General features: G+C 45.7%; 3 protein-coding genes across 4 annotated transcripts; all 3 read left to right on the top strand.

The window, feature by feature from the left end:
• The first annotated feature begins 6,327 nt into the window (after positions 1-6,327).
• LOC105914380 lies at positions 6,328-7,788 on the top strand. The gene is made up of 4 exons (XM_022826634.1): positions 6,328-6,577; positions 6,681-7,054; positions 7,384-7,678; positions 7,774-7,788. The coding sequence occupies exons 1-4, from the start codon at positions 6,440-6,442 to the stop codon at positions 7,786-7,788; spliced, it is 822 nt and encodes a 273-aa protein (XP_022682369.1). The 5' UTR covers positions 6,328-6,439.
• A 1,716-nt stretch (positions 7,789-9,504) lies between these two features.
• Positions 9,505-13,217, top strand: LOC101770975. Its single transcript, XM_004968303.3, has 5 exons — positions 9,505-9,802; positions 10,502-10,728; positions 11,397-11,487; positions 12,523-12,589; positions 12,664-13,217. The coding sequence occupies exons 1-5, from the start codon at positions 9,675-9,677 to the stop codon at positions 12,715-12,717; spliced, it is 567 nt and encodes a 188-aa protein (XP_004968360.1). The 5' UTR covers positions 9,505-9,674; the 3' UTR covers positions 12,718-13,217.
• A 759-nt stretch (positions 13,218-13,976) lies between these two features.
• On the top strand, positions 13,977-18,799 carry LOC101769498 (DEAD-box ATP-dependent RNA helicase 14). 2 transcript variants are annotated; one of them, XM_004968300.4, is made up of 13 exons: positions 13,977-14,135; positions 14,268-14,541; positions 14,684-14,761; positions 15,235-15,360; positions 15,446-15,514; positions 15,888-16,157; positions 16,326-16,676; positions 16,756-17,033; positions 17,212-17,556; positions 17,627-17,683; positions 17,773-17,814; positions 17,900-17,944; positions 18,280-18,799. In XM_004968300.4, the coding sequence occupies exons 2-13, from the start codon at positions 14,302-14,304 to the stop codon at positions 18,380-18,382; spliced, it is 2,004 nt and encodes a 667-aa protein (XP_004968357.1). In that variant the 5' UTR covers positions 13,977-14,135; positions 14,268-14,301; the 3' UTR covers positions 18,383-18,799. The 2 variants fall into 2 exon arrangements, with proteins under 2 accessions (XP_004968357.1, XP_004968355.1); XM_004968298.3 differs by having other exon boundaries at positions 17,770-17,814.
• Positions 18,800-18,977: the final 178 nt, after the last annotated feature.

Genomic DNA, 18,977 nt, shown 5'->3' with positions numbered 1-18,977 from the left:
TGCTTTGCCCTTTCATTCATTTTGAACTTGTGCTCTGGCTCGCTAATTTGTGCTGGGTCAAGGTACGCTCCGAATACCTGTCGTTCATCAATTCTTCCTCTTTCCATGGCATCTTGCAGAATAGGTAGTCGTTCAGGTACTAAACATATAACATATATACGTATGTACGTAAAACTTGTGTATACGGTACATGTGGACTTACAAGCACCATACTGTAATGAGCTGGACGTCGAGGTGTTGATGACGGTAAATTTTGTGTAAATCCTCAAAATCGATAACAATCTCGTAATCCCGAGCGCCAAGGAAAACCTTTTTTGGGATACGCGTGGTGATTGCTCGAATGCCTTGCTTCATTACGGCAATGATCCATCCATGCAGCTTATTGAGTTCCCATGGACCATCTAGCAGATCCCACCGATACAAGAATGGTTTGCCATGCTCATATTCATCCGGGACTTCATCTGATGTAAAGAAATTGAGGCCTTCATCTATTTCCTTTCGCTGAGAGGGGCCGCAAGCTACAGATTTCTCACTAGAAGATGAAGCCTTGGTATTCAGTACGTCTAAGAACTGTTTGGGGGGGGGGGGAGCAGGAACCAGTCGATGACGATGCCAGTGTGGGCACCCTTGAATCTGCCTCAGGGTTGGCCTCCTTGCAGCCTTGCTCCTGAAGCCTGAAAGGTGACAAAAAGAAATCATAAGGTCAGCATAATGTAACATAGATAAGGGCATGTTAAAAGGAAGTATGCCGTCGTTCAGACAGTTCCACCAAGAACTAGTGAGCTTCATGGTAGTAAACATTAGTTGTCAATTGCCAGTAAAATCTTACCTCTGGTTTCAGATCCCGATGAACAACACCCTGAAGATGGCAAAATGAAGCAACACTTAGAATTTGGTGAATAACAACCTTAGCATCTTCCTCAGAATATTTTCCACCTCTGCAAAACAGTAGTCAGCTATTCTCAGAATTCATGTAGAGTCAATGAGTTCAGTTTTTGAAATGAAATGTCATGTAAGTACCTAGCCTAAATCCTGTCCAGCAGTTCACCTCCTTTGCATAACCTGGATCAGGAAAAAATACCAGTGAGTTATTCAGGGCAACACCTTTATAGATGCATACAACAAATTTGTACATATGCAAAGGGCTTGGCTTGGTAACCTACTTTGGAAGAAAAGTTTACAGATCTTAAAGATACAAGTCCAGGCCAAATCTGTTCTTGCACTGAAACATGCTGATCACACTAGCAGAATGTGCAAAATGAGTGTCTTGCATATCAAGTTCGCCGGGGACCAAGGCTGCTCAGCAACCACAACCAGGGACTACTTAGGCTTGCTAATATGTACAAGAATTACTACATCAAGTTTTGCCTTTTATGAAAATGCAAACGACATCTTTGGTTGAACTGTCCTATTTCGTTGACATAATGCTGCATAAACATTGCGAAAAGCAGAAGGCTCCAACAATTGAATCGAGATTGACACCTGACTTAGTAGTAATTAAAACACTACTTGCTAACTATTGAGTACAACCCTAGAATTATCAAATGAAAGTAAGTAACGCAGGATTAGCATAACACATTAACCATGATAAATAGACATTTGGTGATATGGACACAATCTATCAACCTCTAAAACTAACCACAGGAATCACATCCAGAAATGTGAGGTGAAAGCATTCATTCACTACCGGCATACCGATGGGGTAGCATCCATACCTGTGAGCGAAGGGGATGGAGGGGGCGATGGCGTGGGAGACGGTCCTTCCACCTGACGGCCCACCGGCGGCGGCAGCGGGTGTGCCGGGTCGGAGCTACGGCGGCGGATCCGGAGGGACGGCCGGCGGTGGATCCGGACCGAGGGACGTAGGGGGCGACCAGCGGGAGGAACGGCGCCATCGCCCGGCCGGCCGAGAGTGAGGGAGAGGGCCACTCGACGCCTCTCCGGCGGCTGGGAGCGCGCGGCAATGAGGGAGCGGCGGAGCGGAAGCTGCGGCAGCGGCGGATCCGGACGGACCGCGCTCGACGGAGGGGGCGAGGAGAAGCGGGACGGACGGCGGCGGCGCGCGGGCGAGCGTGACGGAGCGGGCGAGCCGAGGGCCGGCCGGCGGCACAGAGCGGGCGGAAGGGACGGAGCGGGGGAGCGGAGGGAGCGGCGGCGGCGGATCCGGAGCGAGGGACGAAGGGGACGAGAGCATGCGACGGAGGGGGCGAGAGGGAGGCACTGGAGGCAGCGTCGGTACGTCGTTAAGGCGCTCCAACGGCTTCCACGAAAGCCTAGCAGCGGAAGCCATCCGAACGGCTGGGCTGAAAAGCCCAGCCGGAAAAAGCCCAGCCGAAGCCATCCGAACGGGCTGATAAGATGGATCTGACATCTTTGTGACTTAACTTCGCCTTGACATAAGCTCGTCACATCCATTTTTAAAGGTTCAAATGGGCAAACGCAAACGGTTTGCTCTTAGTTTCGAGGCTTAGATTAACAAATGTCCACATCTGATTTCGAAATCAAAACCAACAACCATGTTAACTGTTATATGCCCCTCAAGGCGTGACTAACCAACGTCGATATTTGTCTGATCTGCACCAAAGCTCTGTATTTTTAGATCTTTTGCACTTCCTACTCAAACTTAGTTGTCCATGTTTCATCCATACACCTACTAATCATAAGCTAAGAAACATGTTCCTCCAAGACAAAATTCTCACCACATTGGTTCATTGCATGAGCAAAAAATATGTATTCTCTGTGTATTGTAAGTATATGCAGGGGCAGATGCAGAGCTGGGAAGGAGGAGGGGCACTCTTCCCCTTCCTCTCCCACCTTTATCTCTTCTTCCTTGCTTTCTTCTTCTTCTTTCTTATTTTTCCTCCTCCTCCATCTCTTGCACCAATGGAGTCTCATTTGCTATTTATACGTAGGCATGCCAATTTTAGCAAGGTGTCATTGCACGAGACATCGAATCCTCGTGAGGGTAAAATTGCGGCCTTCGATGCGTTGCAGTGACGTTTTTAACTTGAGATCATAGCACTTACTGACTTATGTAGTGTTTGGTTGGCTCAAATGTAATGTAATCTAATTACTAAAGGTAACGAATCCCATTACATATGTTTGGTTGCGGTGGTTTGTAATCAATTGACACTGTAATCGAATCCCTTACCTAAATAATATCTATACAAGCTTGTTACCCCTCCTCCCCCACCGTAATCAGATATAGCACCCACACAGTAATCTGATTACGTTACCAGAGTGCAACCAAACAAAGAGGGCAATCACCTATTCCACCTCTAAATAAAATGTAATCTGATTCCCTTTGCGTTTACATTACCTTAGCACGAACCAAACACTATCTTAATTCCTTGGTCCGCTATTTATGCTACCCAATATTGAATTGTTGCTTATACGTTTATAAATTAATGCGATGCTATCATCCCTTCAATAATCTTGCTCATTTGTTGTGAACTCGTGATTTTTATGCATTCTTGTTGGTACAAGTCTACCATTCTGGTCACCGTCGATCAGGTTTTCAGATATGCAGGTAGGGGTGGTAATAGATCATCAGCCTATTCGCTTCAGCTTATTCAGCCGGCTTATCAGCCAACAAACAGTGTTTTCCTCTCACAATAAATCAGCCGTTTCAGCTTTTCAGCCGGCTTATAAGCTGAAGCGAACAAGCCCCATGGCTCTCATGGTCCTTAACAATCCAACTCAGTCCTATCTATTTTTAACTCCTTTATTCACCTTGATTTTTAAATTTGCTAGTTAAATTAGAGATCATTTACCATCCCTGCGTGTCTGACTTAACTACACGAGGACAATGGTTACGAGAAACTCGTGTTGTTGGCACGTGTGCTGCTGTGTGCAAGCAAACCGGCCAACTTTTTATTTTCTAGTCCTTTTTTTGAAAGATTCTCACAAATATACCCCTGGCGAAATTAATTCCAAAAATGGCTTCTTAGCTTGGCGCCATCCACGCTGGCACCAAGCTTACACGTCTCGGCACCAGGATGGCTGGCGTCAAGGTCCATGTGCAGCTGCTGGCGTGGATGGTGACGTGGCGGGGGCTTGGCGCCATGGATCTTGGCGCCGTAGTGCTCGGCGTCGAACAATTTATCCCATCCTCCTGGCGTTTCGAACGAAACAAGTATAATTATTCCGAGGAGTGTGCAACAAACTACGCTCTAGTTCAACTGGTTAGGACATGAGCTTCTTATCCCAAAGACCTGAGTTCGAACTCCGGAAAAAAAAAGCTCGCAGGTGGAAACGGACTTCCCGTCCCGGCCGGAAGCCGCTAGAAAAAAAATACAGAAAAAGAGATTCAACACAAGGATTCAAACTCAGGTCTTTGGGATAAGAAGCCCATGTCCTAACCAGTTGAACTAGGGCCCTATTTGGAGTCGCTTATTTCCCGCTTATTGGTGGAAATAAGCGATAAACCCACCCAAACGCCTTGCTTATTCCCCGCTTCTCACGTAAGCCGCTTAGTGGAAAATCTGAAATACAACTAGCACCCAGCTTATCTCATACGCGGGTTAGACCACGCTCCTAGGGCAAGCGGAGCAATTTTCCCCCGGGTACCCTCGGGCAACGGCCTCCAGGCGACCGCCGCCGCTCCTCCCGCAACCGCCGCCGCTCCAGATCCCGCCGCCGCCGCTCGGGTCACCCGGCCCGCCTCCCTACCTTCGCCGGGCTTGGCCCCCACCGCGCCTCCCGCAACTGCCGTCGCCTCTCACCCAGATCCCGATGCCGCCTCCTTGCAGATCCCGGTGCCGCCCCTGGGGTCGGCCGGCCCGCTTCCCTACCTCCGGAGGCCGCCCCTGCCAGGCTCCCGCCGCGGGCCGCCCCACCGCCGGACGCCCCCGCCGCGGGCCGTCGGGGCGCCGCCCCCGCCGCCGGAAGCCCCCTCCGCCCCCGCCTGGGCGCCGCCTCCGCCGCTCGACGCCCCTGCCCCTGGGATTCGGCCCCGCCGCCGGACTCTCCTGCTGCCTAGGCGCCGCCCCGCCGCCAGACTGTCCTGCCGCCTGGGCGCCGCCCCGCCGCCTGGGCGCCGCCCCGCCGCCGGACGCCCCTGCAACAACCTTGTGAAGTTGATAGAGAAAGCAAAGGTTAGCCTAGTTCATTCAGAAGTTGGGCAAAATTCAGACATCACTGCACTCATAAAGAAACCATACGATGGAGCCCTTTTGCCTCGTGGTCTTTTGTGCTGCTTCGGTCCGCCGCCGGTGCACGCAGCCAGCCACCCCCGGCCTTTTTCACCTGCTAATACTTGAAAGATCACGCTGCAGCTGTTTGTTATGCACCAAGGCCAAGCGCATCGCATCGCATGATAACGTCCCGACTTTTCATTTGATGTTGTGTCGCCTTTTGTATGGAGGAGCGGTCTGATTAGCGGCCGGTTTGTTTGACGTTCATGTGTTCCCTGCCTGATTGGAAATCTGTTTTTCAGTGACGGGGACAGAGACTTGTCAAGGTTTAGAGTCATTCGAAGACATCACTGCATGCAAACCACATCAGTGTAGCAGCTAAAATATTTAAACTAAATAATTAACATGACAACATTTCATGTGCACTAGAGGAGTTGAGGAAAGCTACTTACTAATCACAGGAATGTCCTTGCAAACTTTGTGACTTGTGATTTTGCTAAGCAGACCGATGCCAGATAGACAAGGCATGAAAACCTCAGTCAATACAAGGTCAATGTTGTTCTGCCAGATAGATAAAATCTTCCACTGCTCATGATTAACAACCAAACATGATTCAAGGGATAGAACATAGAATAAAATGGATTGGCCATGTTAACAAATACATCAAGGATACAATTTATGTTTTCAATATCCATGAAATTTTCTTCAAGAATGTAGGTATTATTTATCCAAAATCCATACCACAGGAACTGGTGGTTACCAGTGTAACAAACTAGTCAGGGAGCAGTGCACTTCTAACTTTGGTACAGTGGGAGGGCGTGTAGAAATAAGACAGTGGCAAAAATAATCTTTTTCATTAATTCTTTTTTCATTTTGCATTGGAGTCTCTTTGGACCTATATGATGATGGAGTAGCTCATAACAATTTTATGCATGCGTGCAGTTGCTGCGAAGGATCTGGACAGCTGTAGCTATTACGACTGCAAGGCCGCCAACAAATAGCAAGGTAAAATTTGTGTCACTTCTTGATGGATTGCTAAAATGACAGATTGTGGTTTGTCTGATCAGTGAACAAGCTCGTAGATTTGTATTTAATTCTACTATACTGTAATCAAATTTTAGATGGAAAAGTCGTCAAAGATTGTGGCAAAATGGGATTCATTTGCCGTGAAAGCTTTCAATGATATTTGTGTGGAAGAAGTACTTGCTTTCAATCGACCGCAGCAATGTTTGAATGCGGTGGGATATGCAAACCTTATTAGAAAGTTTTATGAGCGTACCAAGAGGCCATACGGTGAGAGTCAAATGAAGAATAGGTGGGATATATTGAAAAAAATGTATACCCAATGGAAGACTTTGAACTTGAGATCAACCGGATTGGGAAGAGATCCTGTTACTGGTTGTATTGTGGCTGACGATGAATGGTGGGAAGAACAAAATAAGGTGAGCCCACTAACAATCATACTAGAGATATAGTTCATATACACGTTGTTTATTTTTTTTGAATTGGAGTATAATAGCATGCTGTTTTGATGATATTTTACAGGCTATGCCAGGTTGTATCCGGTTCAGAACAGCTCCGCTTGAATATGAGGATCAGATGCGAATCATGTTTGAATCGGTCATTGTTACAAATGAAACTTCATATGTTCCAAGTGGTGATGGAAACGTTGATGTTGATGAACATGATGTTGTTGATGTTGAGGGCAACAATGATAGAGAGGCACATAAGGCCCCATCCAGTTCTGAGCGGAGGGCTTCAAAAAGGCCAGCTCCTAGTTCCCCTAAAAGAAAGAAGAAGAAGACTTTTAGAGACCAATGCATGAAGCGGTTGGTCGATGCATATGAGTTGAAAGCTCAAAGTAGTAAACATCCAGCTACTTCACAAGTTGTTGATCATGTTAGAGATGAGATTGGGAAGTATGTTGGAGCAGTCATTAAGATGGGGCTGAGGAGGGGAGTGATGAACATTTCTATGCCATACAACTTCTTCAAAAAAAGGGAATCCGTGATGTGTTCATTACATTGAAGACACCAAATGGGAGGTTGAATTGGCTGAGGAGGGCTTGGGAGATAAGGAAGAAGCATTAGGGTGTTGCATTAGTGTGTCATTTCTCTTTCATTTCTCTTATGTTGTGGGACACATAATTTCACTATTCTAAGTATGCTGTGTGAGACTATGAACCTTTTATTAGTTGTGTTGTAACAATAAAAATTCATCTGATGACTTGGTCAGTGCTTTTTGACAGGCTTGCATTTGTTTTGATGAGTACCTCTAGTGCAACTAGTGAATGTGAAGGCAACAGTGATTCTATTCATACCATAGATGTTGATGAATCTGATGACACTGATGATGATTACATAGTGGCAATGCTTAGTATGGACTACATGGCATCATCTGGTATGAACAAGAAGAAGATTACTACTACGATAGCAAGGATGACTGGAATACAGTGGGTTGAGTTGCAACTACAAGATCCAGTGGAGTGCTTTAACATGTTCAGAATGAGGAGGTCAGTTTTCTTAAGCCTTCATGACACTTTGGTGCAAGATTATGGATTGAGATCAAGTAGACAATTTTGTAGCAAGGAAGCACTAGGAATGTTTCTATGGGCTTGTGGTGCACCTCAATCTTTTAGGCAATGCAAGAATAATTTTCATCGCTCATTAGAAACTGTGAGTAGAAAATTTGAAGAGGTTCTGGAATCTATCATGAGATTAGCTGTTGACATTGTGAGGCCTAAGGATCCACAATTTTCTACTATTCATCCTAAACTACAAGAACCAAGGTTTTGGCCTCATTTCAAAGATTGCATAGGAGCAATAGATGGTACCCATATACCCGTAACTGCGCCATTAGCTGATCAACCGAAATACATTGGTCGGCATGGGTATCCTTCACAAAATGTCATGGCGGTATGTGATTTTGATATGCGGTTCACATTTGCTGTCACTGGTTGGCCTGGTTCTGTCCATGATACTCGTGTATTATTGAACACGCTTCTCACATACAAGGATCAATTTCTACATCCTCCCGATGGTAAGGACGAGTTATGTTGCAATTTATTTTTCAGGGAATATTTGCTTATTGTGATATAACATATAAATATAACATGCAGGGAAGTACTATCTTGTTGACTCTGGATATCCTAATAGAAAAGGATTTTTTGCACCCTACAAGGGACAGAGGTATCATGTTTCTGAATGGCAGCATGGTCAGCATCCGGTAGGATTGAAAGAAGTGTTTAATCATGCACATTCATCCCTTAGAAATGTGATTGAGCGATCATTTGGAGTTCTAAAAATGAAGTGGCGCATTCTCTTGAATTTGCCCAGTTATCCGGTTAACAAGCAGTCGAAAATTATAGTTGCTTGTATGGCCCTTCACAATTTCATCAGAGATAGTGCCGTACATGACGTGCATTTTGAAGAGGATTTTGCGGAAGATGATGGTAATCCAACCCAACCTAGCACAGATGGTGGTGGTAGTGCTTTAGGAGATGACATTGATATGGGTGCATTGCGTGATGCTATTGCTGTCGCTATGGTTTCATGATTCGTTGTTGTACCCATGATGGATGTTTCCATACTACACCGACCTATCGTATGAATTTCATATTATTGTAATGTAATTTCTATTTAACAAACTCCAAAAGCATTAGAATTATTGTCTTCTCCTCAGATTCACAATAAAAATGAGCTATTATCCTTAGGGGCATTCAGGTCAATTTACCAACCAGGACAGACAATCGACACAAAATAATCAGGATTGCCAAACACCCTGCTTATTCAGACAGCAGATTCTCCAGGCAGCAGGCTTATCAGATAAGCTTGCTTGCCAGATAAGCGAGTTCCAGAAAAGCGACTCCAAACAGGGCTTAGAGCATAGTTTGTTGCACACTCCTCAGAATAATTATACTTATTTCGTTCGAAACGACATAGGATGGGATAAATTGCTCGACGCCGAGGACTATGGCGCTAAGATCCATGGCGCCAAGCCCCTACCACGTCGCCATCCACGCCAGCAGCTGCGCATGGACCTTGGCGCCGGCCATCCTGGCGTCGAGACGTGTAAGCTTGGTGCCAGCTTGGATGGCGCCAAGCTAAGAGTCCATTTTTGGAATTGGTTTAGCCAAGGGCGTATTCGTGAGAATTTTTCGAAAAAGGGCTAAAAAATAAAAAAAAAGTCGCGCAAACCGGCCCAGTTGATCTCAAGAGGAGGCCCATGTGTCATGCGCGAAATGGTGAGACGACGGTACGAGTCTATGACTGGGCGCCAGAGAGGCCGGCCGCTGTCGACGTCCAAGAGCCAGCTGAACACGTCACGGCGCGCTCTCCTCTTATCCAAAATCACGTGCGATCGTGACGCGACCCGCCCGCCCTCGCCCTCGCGCCCCCAATCCCGATCCGGTCGGTGCCTACCCCCGCTGCCCCGAGGCGGGGCGCGTCGGCGCGTCGCGAACCAACCACGGAACCAGACCGACCGAACCAATCAATCCGGCGAGTGGAGTGGGTGCGGTGCCGGTGCGGTGCGGGCGGCATGGCGACCACGCGCGGCGGCGGATCGGCGGCGAGGGTGGGCGACGGGGACGTCGACCTGGGCGAGGGCTGGGACTGGCGCTCCGTCCCGCGGCTCCTCTCCTCCGCCTGCCTCTTCCTCTGCTCCGGGTGGGTCCCCGCTCCGCCCACGTTCCTCTTCGCCCGTCTTTGCTTTTTCATCTGGTTCCTCCCGAGTGCGATCCGCGCCGCCTAGGACCGAGCCGTAGGAGGAGTTCCGCCGCCGCGAGTGGAATCGGCTGCTTCTGGCCGGTGCGCGGCGATGGATTGTGGCAGATTGACGTGGTTGGTAGAGAGTGATGCAGAAGGGGATCGAATTGATAGCGACGTGCTTTACATGGAATCGTTCTGTCGCGAGACGACAGGGCGTTTCAGGGTGCGTCCCGTCCGCGTTATGGTTCGTCTAGGCTGGTGACGGATCCCCCAGGGCCTCTGTATGCGAGTTCTTCATATCCTGGAGACTAGGTGATGGGAGAAAGGGAGGGGATGTTGTCGCTGATTAGCGACTACTTGATTAGCACTTGGCATGCCTTCTCCCTGCAATTTTACCATCAAATGTCTACTTGTTAGCTAGTAGGTGCAATTTTACCATCAAATGTCTACTTGTTAGCTAGTAGGTGTCTCGGTGGGAATAGATTTTGCAGTGTTCTTGTGGTCTCGGTGTTTCACCCACTAGTGGAAGTGGAAGGTTACCTTGCCTGCCTCTGGACTGTGTCATGCTTGTAATGTGTTTTCGTAACTTTAGCACTTTTGGGTTTTTTTTCTTATCGCCAATTGTGTGCATGTTCAAACTCCTTCCAAACAGAGCAGAGGCTGTTTTGGATGCTGTGATAAGGCTGTAAAGCAACTGGGTGAGCTGTCCAGGAACTTAATTACCCATGACCAAATTCCCATACCAGAGCCATTTTGGAGTACAACCACCATCGAAGTTGAACCATCAGATCTCAGGGCAAATTCTTCAATCAGCATATCCAATTGGGGCTTTGATCAGCATGGAACTGGAAGCAGCCATAACCTTCCTGAACTTGGTAATTATGGTAAGTCTTTCTGAGTCATGTTGTCAGTTTTGCTAAACTAGGTTTTTCTCACTGGATCCACATATTGTCCAGCCACACTTACTAAATCTTAACCTTTATTTTGGCATAGCTTCTTTTAGCTGAGAAAAAGATTGTTGGTCATAGCTTGATGAAGTCTTTTTAGAAGTACCATGACTTGGCATAATCTCAATATTCATGTGAAACTATGTCATGGTTTCACGTACCGTTGGTAACTGTTGTCTGTAACAACATCGATGCATTTGGTAAACCATACTACCATGTCTTAGTTTGTGTGGCTCTAAGCAAAAAAATCTTTGGAGGCTTTGAATCAAGTTTTGTACTGTCATCTTTTATAACATCCGGTACATTCTGCTACTAGATTGGCCTGTTAAAAATCTGAGCAGGCAGTGGTCTGGTGGTGGGGAGGCTGCTTGACCTCTCCACCCAACTGACTTTGATACCTAGGACAAGCTAAGGTGCCTGTCTTCTTTAGTGAATGATAAATCTTTTGATCATTTTTTAAAAAAGGATGAAAACATTTGAGCAGGCAAAGTATTGATCAATTGTCGTTCTGATTTTCTTGCTGGATAACAAGTGAAATTGGAGCACCTTTTGATAAGTGCCTCAGTATGGTTACCTGAAATTCAAAATATTAAATATTATTGCAGGACGCATCCTTTGGGAACAGACTCGGCAGGAGTGGACTGAAATTAGAAGTCTACGGCCGAAGGTGAAGCAAGTCCGGGAACCAGTGTTGAGGTATGAGAGAATAAGATGACCTATAAGTACACAGAAGCAACCCATAAAACTTTGCCATAACACCTTTTCTGTCAGAAGTATAATATAAAATTCTTGTTTCAACTTTCAGGAACCATTTAGGCCTGGTTTGGTTCACTTGCTTAAATTTAAGCACCGCACAATTCCAATGTTTAGATACTAATTACGAAGTAGAAAACGTAGACTATTTACACAACCGATTATATAAGTGGAGACTAAACGGCGAGACGAATCTATTAAGCCTAATTAGTCCATGATTTGACAATGTGTTGCTACAGTAAACATTTGCTAATGATGGATTAATTAGGCTTAATAGATTCGTCTCGCTGTTTAGCCTCCACTTATGTAATGAGTTTTGTAAATAGTCTACGTTTAATACTCCTAATTAGTATCTAAACATTGATGTGACACTTACTTAAAAATAAGCAAAGGGAACCAAACGGGCCCTTAGTTTATTTTTTACTCACAATTTATTTCTTCCGAAGTTTGAGATTGTTCCGCTTTATTCGTTTTTATCTTGGTGTTTTCACTCGTACAGTTGTACTGGCTACTTCTGTTGGTATTGCTCTGCTAGTATAGTTTATTGCTCTCTTTCATGTTGAACACTATATATCGCTCTTTTGTATACAAAACCCTGTGTATTTCTTTGTGTACTCCCTCCATTTCACATTACTTGCACAACATCCTCTGAGACGCCATTGCAATATTCCCACTTTCATAAGCAATGAATGGAGTACCTACGAATCAAATTTGATGGCAGGATGCTGAGAATCAGCGAAGATGTAAATTTGAACCTGAAATAGGATACCCAGTCTTGTTTGTGTACAGTTTGTTTTGCTGAAATATGTACCACGTTCTAATTTTATCTCCCATGATATGCTGAAACCAAGTATCATGTTTTGTTTTGGATGGTGTGTTTCTTGTGTGCCATCTCATGAAGCTTCAAGGAATGCTATCTTGGTGTATTATGAAGGCTTATGCGATTATGCTCACCAAAATACTATATTTATTATGCAGTTGGAATGCAGCATATGAGAGTCTGCTTGGATCAAATAAGCCGTTTTCTCAACCCATTCCTCTTCACGTAAGATCTAATACATTTCAGTTGACCATTTTAATGCATGGCATGTTGCTTAGACCTGGACCATGAAATTGCAGGAGATGGTCGATTTCCTTGTGGACATCTGGGAGCAAGAGGGGCTGTATGACTAGCACGAATTCTTTCGTAGGGATAACATGTAGTTGTTCCTCAAGAAAGGATAAAGAATGACATAGGTTTAGGCTTGAGATGAGATAATGATGGTTTGGCCTGTCATACATGTTTTTGTTCATGGAGGCCTGTTGTACTTGCTGATCACACAGTTGTGGTGGTAGTTGGTAAGTTTGTAATGTTAGAGAAGTCCTGATAGCCGCTTTGTCGAATTTGTCAAAGAAAGCGATGAAGAAAGGTGTGACATTGAGTTGTGGACAAAAGTGTGATTTGTATTGATTAAGAAAGCATTAACACCGATGTCTTTCGGTTGTAGATGGTTGGATTATTCTGAGGGGCAAGGAGTCATGTATTGTCAGTGTCCTTTTCGTGGTGATGCAGCTACCTCGACTGATGCGATTCTGAACTGTTGTATTTCGTTTGGTTCTGTAATGTGAAGTGGCTGTAACTTGTGAGGAACGAGCTCACTTGGTGATCATAAAAACGATAAGGTTTTATGCTAGCACAATCTTTTATCGGTGATCATGAAAATGATTGTGTTTTATGTTAGCAGTCTTTAATTCTTTATCTTATCAAGAGGATATATCTGGAAAACCGGGGAAAAATTATGATACGATACTGAATGAAGTGCATGCTGAACGTTATGTTATGATACTCGTTGTGAAGCTGGAGTGAAAGCGGCACATGAGTATCATCACAGATACGGTACATTACATATGGTATAACCAAAATGCAAGTACCATTACCTTGTTTGAAAGACGGGTGTGCAATTTAGATGAGATGCCTCTGTTCAGGCCGGATGGCCCATCACCATGCATGCCACTTGCTGCCAGTGTCAATATTTGACAAGAGTTATGATTCCTTTTAAGTTTGTTTGATTACTCAAACGAAACATTGCAGCATCCATTCCTTCAAATCAAAATCAACTATCGGGACCGAATGCCTAGCTGACCGACGAACAGTACAGTATCTGGCAACGTGCACATCACCAGAAGCCGATGACTTGTCACGTGTGACCCCGAAACGTCACCATGACATGTTCCCCGTAGCCAAGAAAGGAAAGCACGGACTGCACAGTGAACAATCGACTTCCTGGGCCGAATCCAGCAAAAGATCACCTGCGTTGGGCCCCCAGCCGGAGCGGACGAGCGCGGCCTTCGGCGCCCCCGGCGGGTCCCACCACCAGCTGTCGTCCCCCACTTCACAACCTCACACACAACACTGGCGACTTGTCCCCGGCCTCCTCGGCGCCTCCGCTTCCCCCTTTCCTTTTTTTTCCTCCCTTTTTAATCGGCGACGCCTACTCAATCCCGGCCGCACCGGAGAGAGAGAAGGGTTCGGTGACGAAAACCCCAATCGCCTCCACCCCCTCCGCTCCTCCTCCGGCCGCCGCCTCCCGCATTCCGCCGCGCCTCGATCGGTAGGGCTCGCCCGCTTCCTTCCCCCCTCCTCGCCGCGATCCCGCTCGCTCCTCGCGCGCGCATTGCATCTCGTTGTGCCCTCGTCCCGTCCCGGCTGATCTGAACTGATTCGTGGGTGCGCTGTGTGGCAGGGGGTTGGTGAGAGGGTGTTGGGGACGCGCGGGGATGGCGTCGTCGGCGTCCGCGCCGGCGTCCAAGGGCCCGCGATACGCGCCGCCAGATCCGACCCTGCCCAAGCCGTGGAGGGCGCTCATCGACGGCAACACTGGGTACCTCTACTTCTGGAACCCGGACACCAAGGTCACCCAGTACGAGCGCCCCGTCGCGGCTGTGCCCGCCTCCCCGTCGCAGCCGCCTGGCTACTCCAGGCCCGAGGAGAGGGCGAGGAGCTCCGGACCTTCCGAGGTAACAATACCCCAATTCCTCCTCGTTCTTCCTGCTTTCTAGGAATGTGGCTTCGTACGAGGGTTGAGGTCCGCTAGATGCTCTGTTGTTTAGAGGATAAACATTTGTGAGATTGTCATAATAGCCAGTCTTTGTGTTTCAGTCACGCTCGGAAGCTGCGGTGAGCCGCTCGCAGTATGTGCCCCCTTCCGATAACAGGACAAGGAATGATCACGCAGAGGTTCCTGATATCCTCGCTCTCTTTATTTCACTATCAATCGTGTGTTGCATGTCCTACTTTGCGCTGCATTTGCTCTGTTGTGTGCAATTCGTGGTTTTGGGCAAGGATGCCAGTATAAAAATAAAGCGGGAAGCTAGGTGTTTCCCTGTCTGCTGGTTGATTTTGTAGAAGGAAGTAGATAATCAGCTAATGAAGTTCATAATGATGACCTTTCATGATTAACCACTATTTATCAAGAGGTCCCCTGTTTTTCAGGAGCCCACTTAAGCTGCATACAAAATGTGCCTAGTTATCTGTACATGCGAACAAATTTTTGTATTTACACTGGATTGCTGCTTCACAATTGCAAGAAGATACAGCAATACTGTAATAGTAATGGTGCAGCAAAGAGCATAAAATTTAGTCTTAAAAGAGCATGATCATAAGTGATGTACATTCCTTGCCCCATTCATAACATGCTATCTTGTTTCCAGCCACGCTCTGCAGCTGGAGCGAATGTTTCACAGAGTGCTCAGTTCACCAATCAAGTTTCTCAGGCTGCCAATGGAAGCCAAATGTCGACAGAAGCATATCGTGCTAAGCATGAGATTACTATCGTTGTATGTCCTCAACTAATCATATACCCTCAATCACTCTTGTTTGTAATTTACAAGTTACTTAGTGTTTCTCTTCCTTTATTATCAGGGCAACGAGGCACCAGCGCCCTTCATGACATTTCAATCCACTGGCTTCCCTTCGGAGATTCTAAGGGAGGTAGGTGCATAAAACGCACATTAGTATTTATGTGCTTTGTCGCATCCATTTCTAATGGAACTAGGTGGTCATCATGCATTCATTGTACCTATGCTTTGATTAAGCTGAATTTTCTTTGCACCAGGCTCTTCAAGTCAACAATCCAAGTCGGGGTTCGACCTGTTTGTTGTCTTGTTCAGCCTCCTGTGGTTTGGAACACCTCCTTTATTTTGTTTCCAGTCCTCCAGTGCATGATATTTGGCTTGGCTTCTGTATAGCTAAAAATTACACATCATGAGAAGCCTTCTCTCTTTGCTATATACTAGATTTAGACTTGTATCCTTACACAGTTATTCACATATTAGTTATATCTAAGGGGATCTATTTTTTACAGGTCATGCAAGCAGGATTCTCTGCGCCAACTCCTATCCAAGCTCAGTCATGGCCAATTGCTCTAAAGGGTCGTGATATTGTAGCTGTGGCGAAGACAGGTTCTGGAAAAACACTGGGCTATCTCATTCCAGGGTTTATTCTTCTGAAGCGCCTACAGCATAATTCAAGGGAAGGTCCAACAGTATTAGTTTTGTCTCCAACCAGGGAATTGGCAACACAAATTCAAGATGAAGCAATCAAGTTTGGCAAATCTTCAAGAATATCTTCTACGGTATGTTGCTTTATCTTTTCTTAAATCTGTTACCCTCACTGTGGTTCTGTCAACCTAGATCTAGAACCTATATCGTATTTTCAAATGACTTACTATCTGAGCAGATGAAAGTTCCATTTAGTATGTTCTATCATGGGATGTTCTTTAATCCTATTTTTTTATTTGAAGTGCTTATATGGAGGTGCTCCTAAAGGTCCTCAGCTAAGAGAGTTGGATCGTGGTGCTGACGTTGTTGTTGCAACTCCTGGGAGATTGAACGACATTTTGGAAATGAATAGAGTGAGCCTGCGTCAAGTATCATATCTTGTCCTTGATGAAGCTGACCGTATGCTTGATATGGGATTTGAGCCACAAATAAGAAAAATTGTGAAACAAATACCATCTAGACGGCAAACTCTTATGTACACTGCCACATGGCCAAAAGAGGTGAGAAAAATAGCGTCAGATTTACTGGTTAACCCAATTCAAGTTAACATTGGGAACACTGATCAGCTGGTTGCAAATAAGTCAATTACTCAGGTAAGAAAATGTTTTTTTTCTTTTTTTATCAAACAAGACATTGTTTCTGTACTTTGAAGTGGTTTGTTGCACACTGCAGCACGTGGAGGTTATCTCACATTCGGAGAAATCAAGACGACTTGATCAGATCTTGCGTTCACAAGAGCCTGGGTCGAAAGTTATAATATTTTGCTCCACCAAGAGGATGTGTGATCAGCTGGCTCGGAACTTATCACGTCAGTATGGTGCTTCTGCTATTCATGGTGATAAATCACAGGCGGAGAGGGATTCTGTGTTGAGTGACTTCCGAAGTGGCAGGTGTCCTGTTCTTGTAGCCACGGATGTGGCCGCTCGAGGCTTAGACATAAAGGATATCAGGTTGGACCTTTATCATTGTTGCTTTCAAAATTTCAGAGTTTAATTTTCTAATCATTTGGACAATGATGGCATGGTTATGGCAATGATGATTGTAAATAGTGGATGAGCAACATTTTTATAACCCTTAAATTTTTTTAATGCAGCCCACTGACAATCCTTCCAAAATCTCTTGTCACAGAGTCGTGGTTAACTATGATTTCCCAACTGGTGTGGAGGACTATGTCCACAGAATTGGAAGGACAGGTAGGGCAGGTGCAACAGGATCTGCCTTCACATTCTTTGGTGACCAGGACTCAAAGTATGCTTCAGACCTTGTGAAAATTTTGGAGGGGGCAGACCAATCAGTGCCACCACAATTAAAAGAAATGGCTTCTCGTGGAGGATATGGTGGAAGATCACGTCGGTGGGCATCTTCTGATGACTCCTATGGTGGTCAGGGATATGGGGGTAGAAGATCAACGGACAGCTTCAATAACAGTAGCTTTGGCAATCAGGCTGGTGGTGGTTCAAGCTTTCACTCGAGGTGTGTATCAGTTTCTGTTTGAATGCTGCCTTTTCGCCTAGTACAAACCTGACGAGTCATCAAATAGCAGCTTCCATAACAGCACGAGTGGCGGTCAATTTGGTGATACTCCTAGCTTTCATGGCAGGTATGGTAGCAATTTCTATTCTGCATTGCCTTTGGCCATCTATATATACATTATAATGAACCATCACTTTACTGCTATGATAACAGCAGCCGCAACAATCAGACTGGTGACAATCCAAGCTTTCCTCCCAGGTGTGTACATCAATTTTCCTGTCCAGATGCTTGTGTGTAGCTTATGTATCCCTGCTAAATAATTATTTTTCCATCTTCCATACAGCTCCAGCAACAATCAATCTGGGGATGGTCTCAGCTTTCATGAAAGGTACTTTATTAGTCATGGCTGTACCACACTTGACATAGCCAGATGTTTACCACCTTTGGAATTACCTGGATATGTCATTTGAAATTCCAAAGTTTATAGACAAGCTCTGAACTTATCATGTTGCTCTGTGAACCTGTTGTGCTAACAGTGTCTTGTTGAAGTACTAAGCTAATGCGACTTGTTTTGAATTAAAACGAATTTAATTGGTGAATATTTTGTCCAGTGCCTTTTTTCCAACAGCTATTATCACTTTTCCGAAGTTTCTTATCATTTGGAATATGATTGCATCCATGGAGAGCGTATCTTGACCGTCTGGATCCTCCATTTGATTGCAGGTTCTATGGACCACGTGGAGGGGATCAAAGCAGAACAAGCAATGACGGATTCCGTGCTAGGAGCAGGAGTCCTAGCAAGGCTGTGGGAGTTTCCAACTGGTAATTGCATCTTCTAGGTGTGACCCAGTTTTTCCGATGGTGACGAAACCAAGTAGATGAAGATGGGTACCCTGACCAATTATATTGTTTCCTTTGCTACCTTGCTCAAATCAAAGGATGTCATGGAACATCGCTAACTTAGGATATGGGTGTTGGTCTAATCCCAAATGGTTTCCTGGTATGCTGATTTGATGCCTGGGAGAAGGCTGATACCTTACCATGTGCTGGTGGTCGTAGTTTGTAAAGCTTTTTAAGCTCAACTTCTTTGCTAGTATACCTCCTAATGCTAGAACCTGATCATGGGGAAACAAACCGCTCAGGGCTGAATTTTGGACAAAACGGACAGCCGGTATTTCTGTTTAATGTTATGTACAATCTATGTCGATGACTGTTGTAAATGCATGCGGCATGGTTTATTACATGTGCAAAGAATCATCTTTTGCCCATGCGCCTCTGCTCAGGTGAGTTTATCTAGCCTCAGTAGAGGCTGCGTGGACGAGGGATCTCAGCAAGTTGAGATTGTATATCATACTGCTTCTGCAGGATGAACCGCATCCTATGGTGGCGCTGAACCACACTGGCACACTGACGCAAACAGC

This window comes from Setaria italica, chromosome V (assembly GCF_000263155.2).
Source record: "Setaria italica strain Yugu1 chromosome V, Setaria_italica_v2.0, whole genome shotgun sequence".
NCBI classification, from domain to species: Eukaryota; Viridiplantae; Streptophyta; class Magnoliopsida; order Poales; family Poaceae; genus Setaria; species Setaria italica.
This window is presented reverse-complemented; position numbering and strand designations above follow the sequence as displayed.

Bases quoted from the DNA above. Each gene is read 5' to 3' on its own strand.
- LOC105914380 (XM_022826634.1), top strand. From the start codon at position 6,440: ATGAAGAATAGGTGGGATATATTGAAAAAAATGTATACCCAATGGAAG. The intron at 6,578-6,680 runs GTGAGCCCACTA...GATATTTTACAG, and splicing joins GGTGGGAAGAACAAAATAAG to GCTATGCCAGGTTGTATCCG. The intron at 7,055-7,383 runs GTATGTTGGAGC...GCTTTTTGACAG, and splicing joins GTTAGAGATGAGATTGGGAA to GCTTGCATTTGTTTTGATGA.
- LOC101770975 (XM_004968303.3), top strand. From the start codon at position 9,675: ATGGCGACCACGCGCGGCGGCGGATCGGCGGCGAGGGTGGGCGACGGG. The intron at 11,488-12,522 runs GTATGAGAGAAT...TTTATTATGCAG, and splicing joins GTCCGGGAACCAGTGTTGAG to TTGGAATGCAGCATATGAGA. The intron at 12,590-12,663 runs GTAAGATCTAAT...ATGAAATTGCAG, and splicing joins CTCAACCCATTCCTCTTCAC to GAGATGGTCGATTTCCTTGT.
- LOC101769498 (XM_004968298.3), top strand. From the start codon at position 14,302: ATGGCGTCGTCGGCGTCCGCGCCGGCGTCCAAGGGCCCGCGATACGCG. The intron at 14,762-15,234 runs GTTCCTGATATC...TCTTGTTTCCAG, and splicing joins CAAGGAATGATCACGCAGAG to CCACGCTCTGCAGCTGGAGC. The intron at 17,034-17,211 runs GTTGGACCTTTA...CTCTTGTCACAG, and splicing joins TTAGACATAAAGGATATCAG to AGTCGTGGTTAACTATGATT.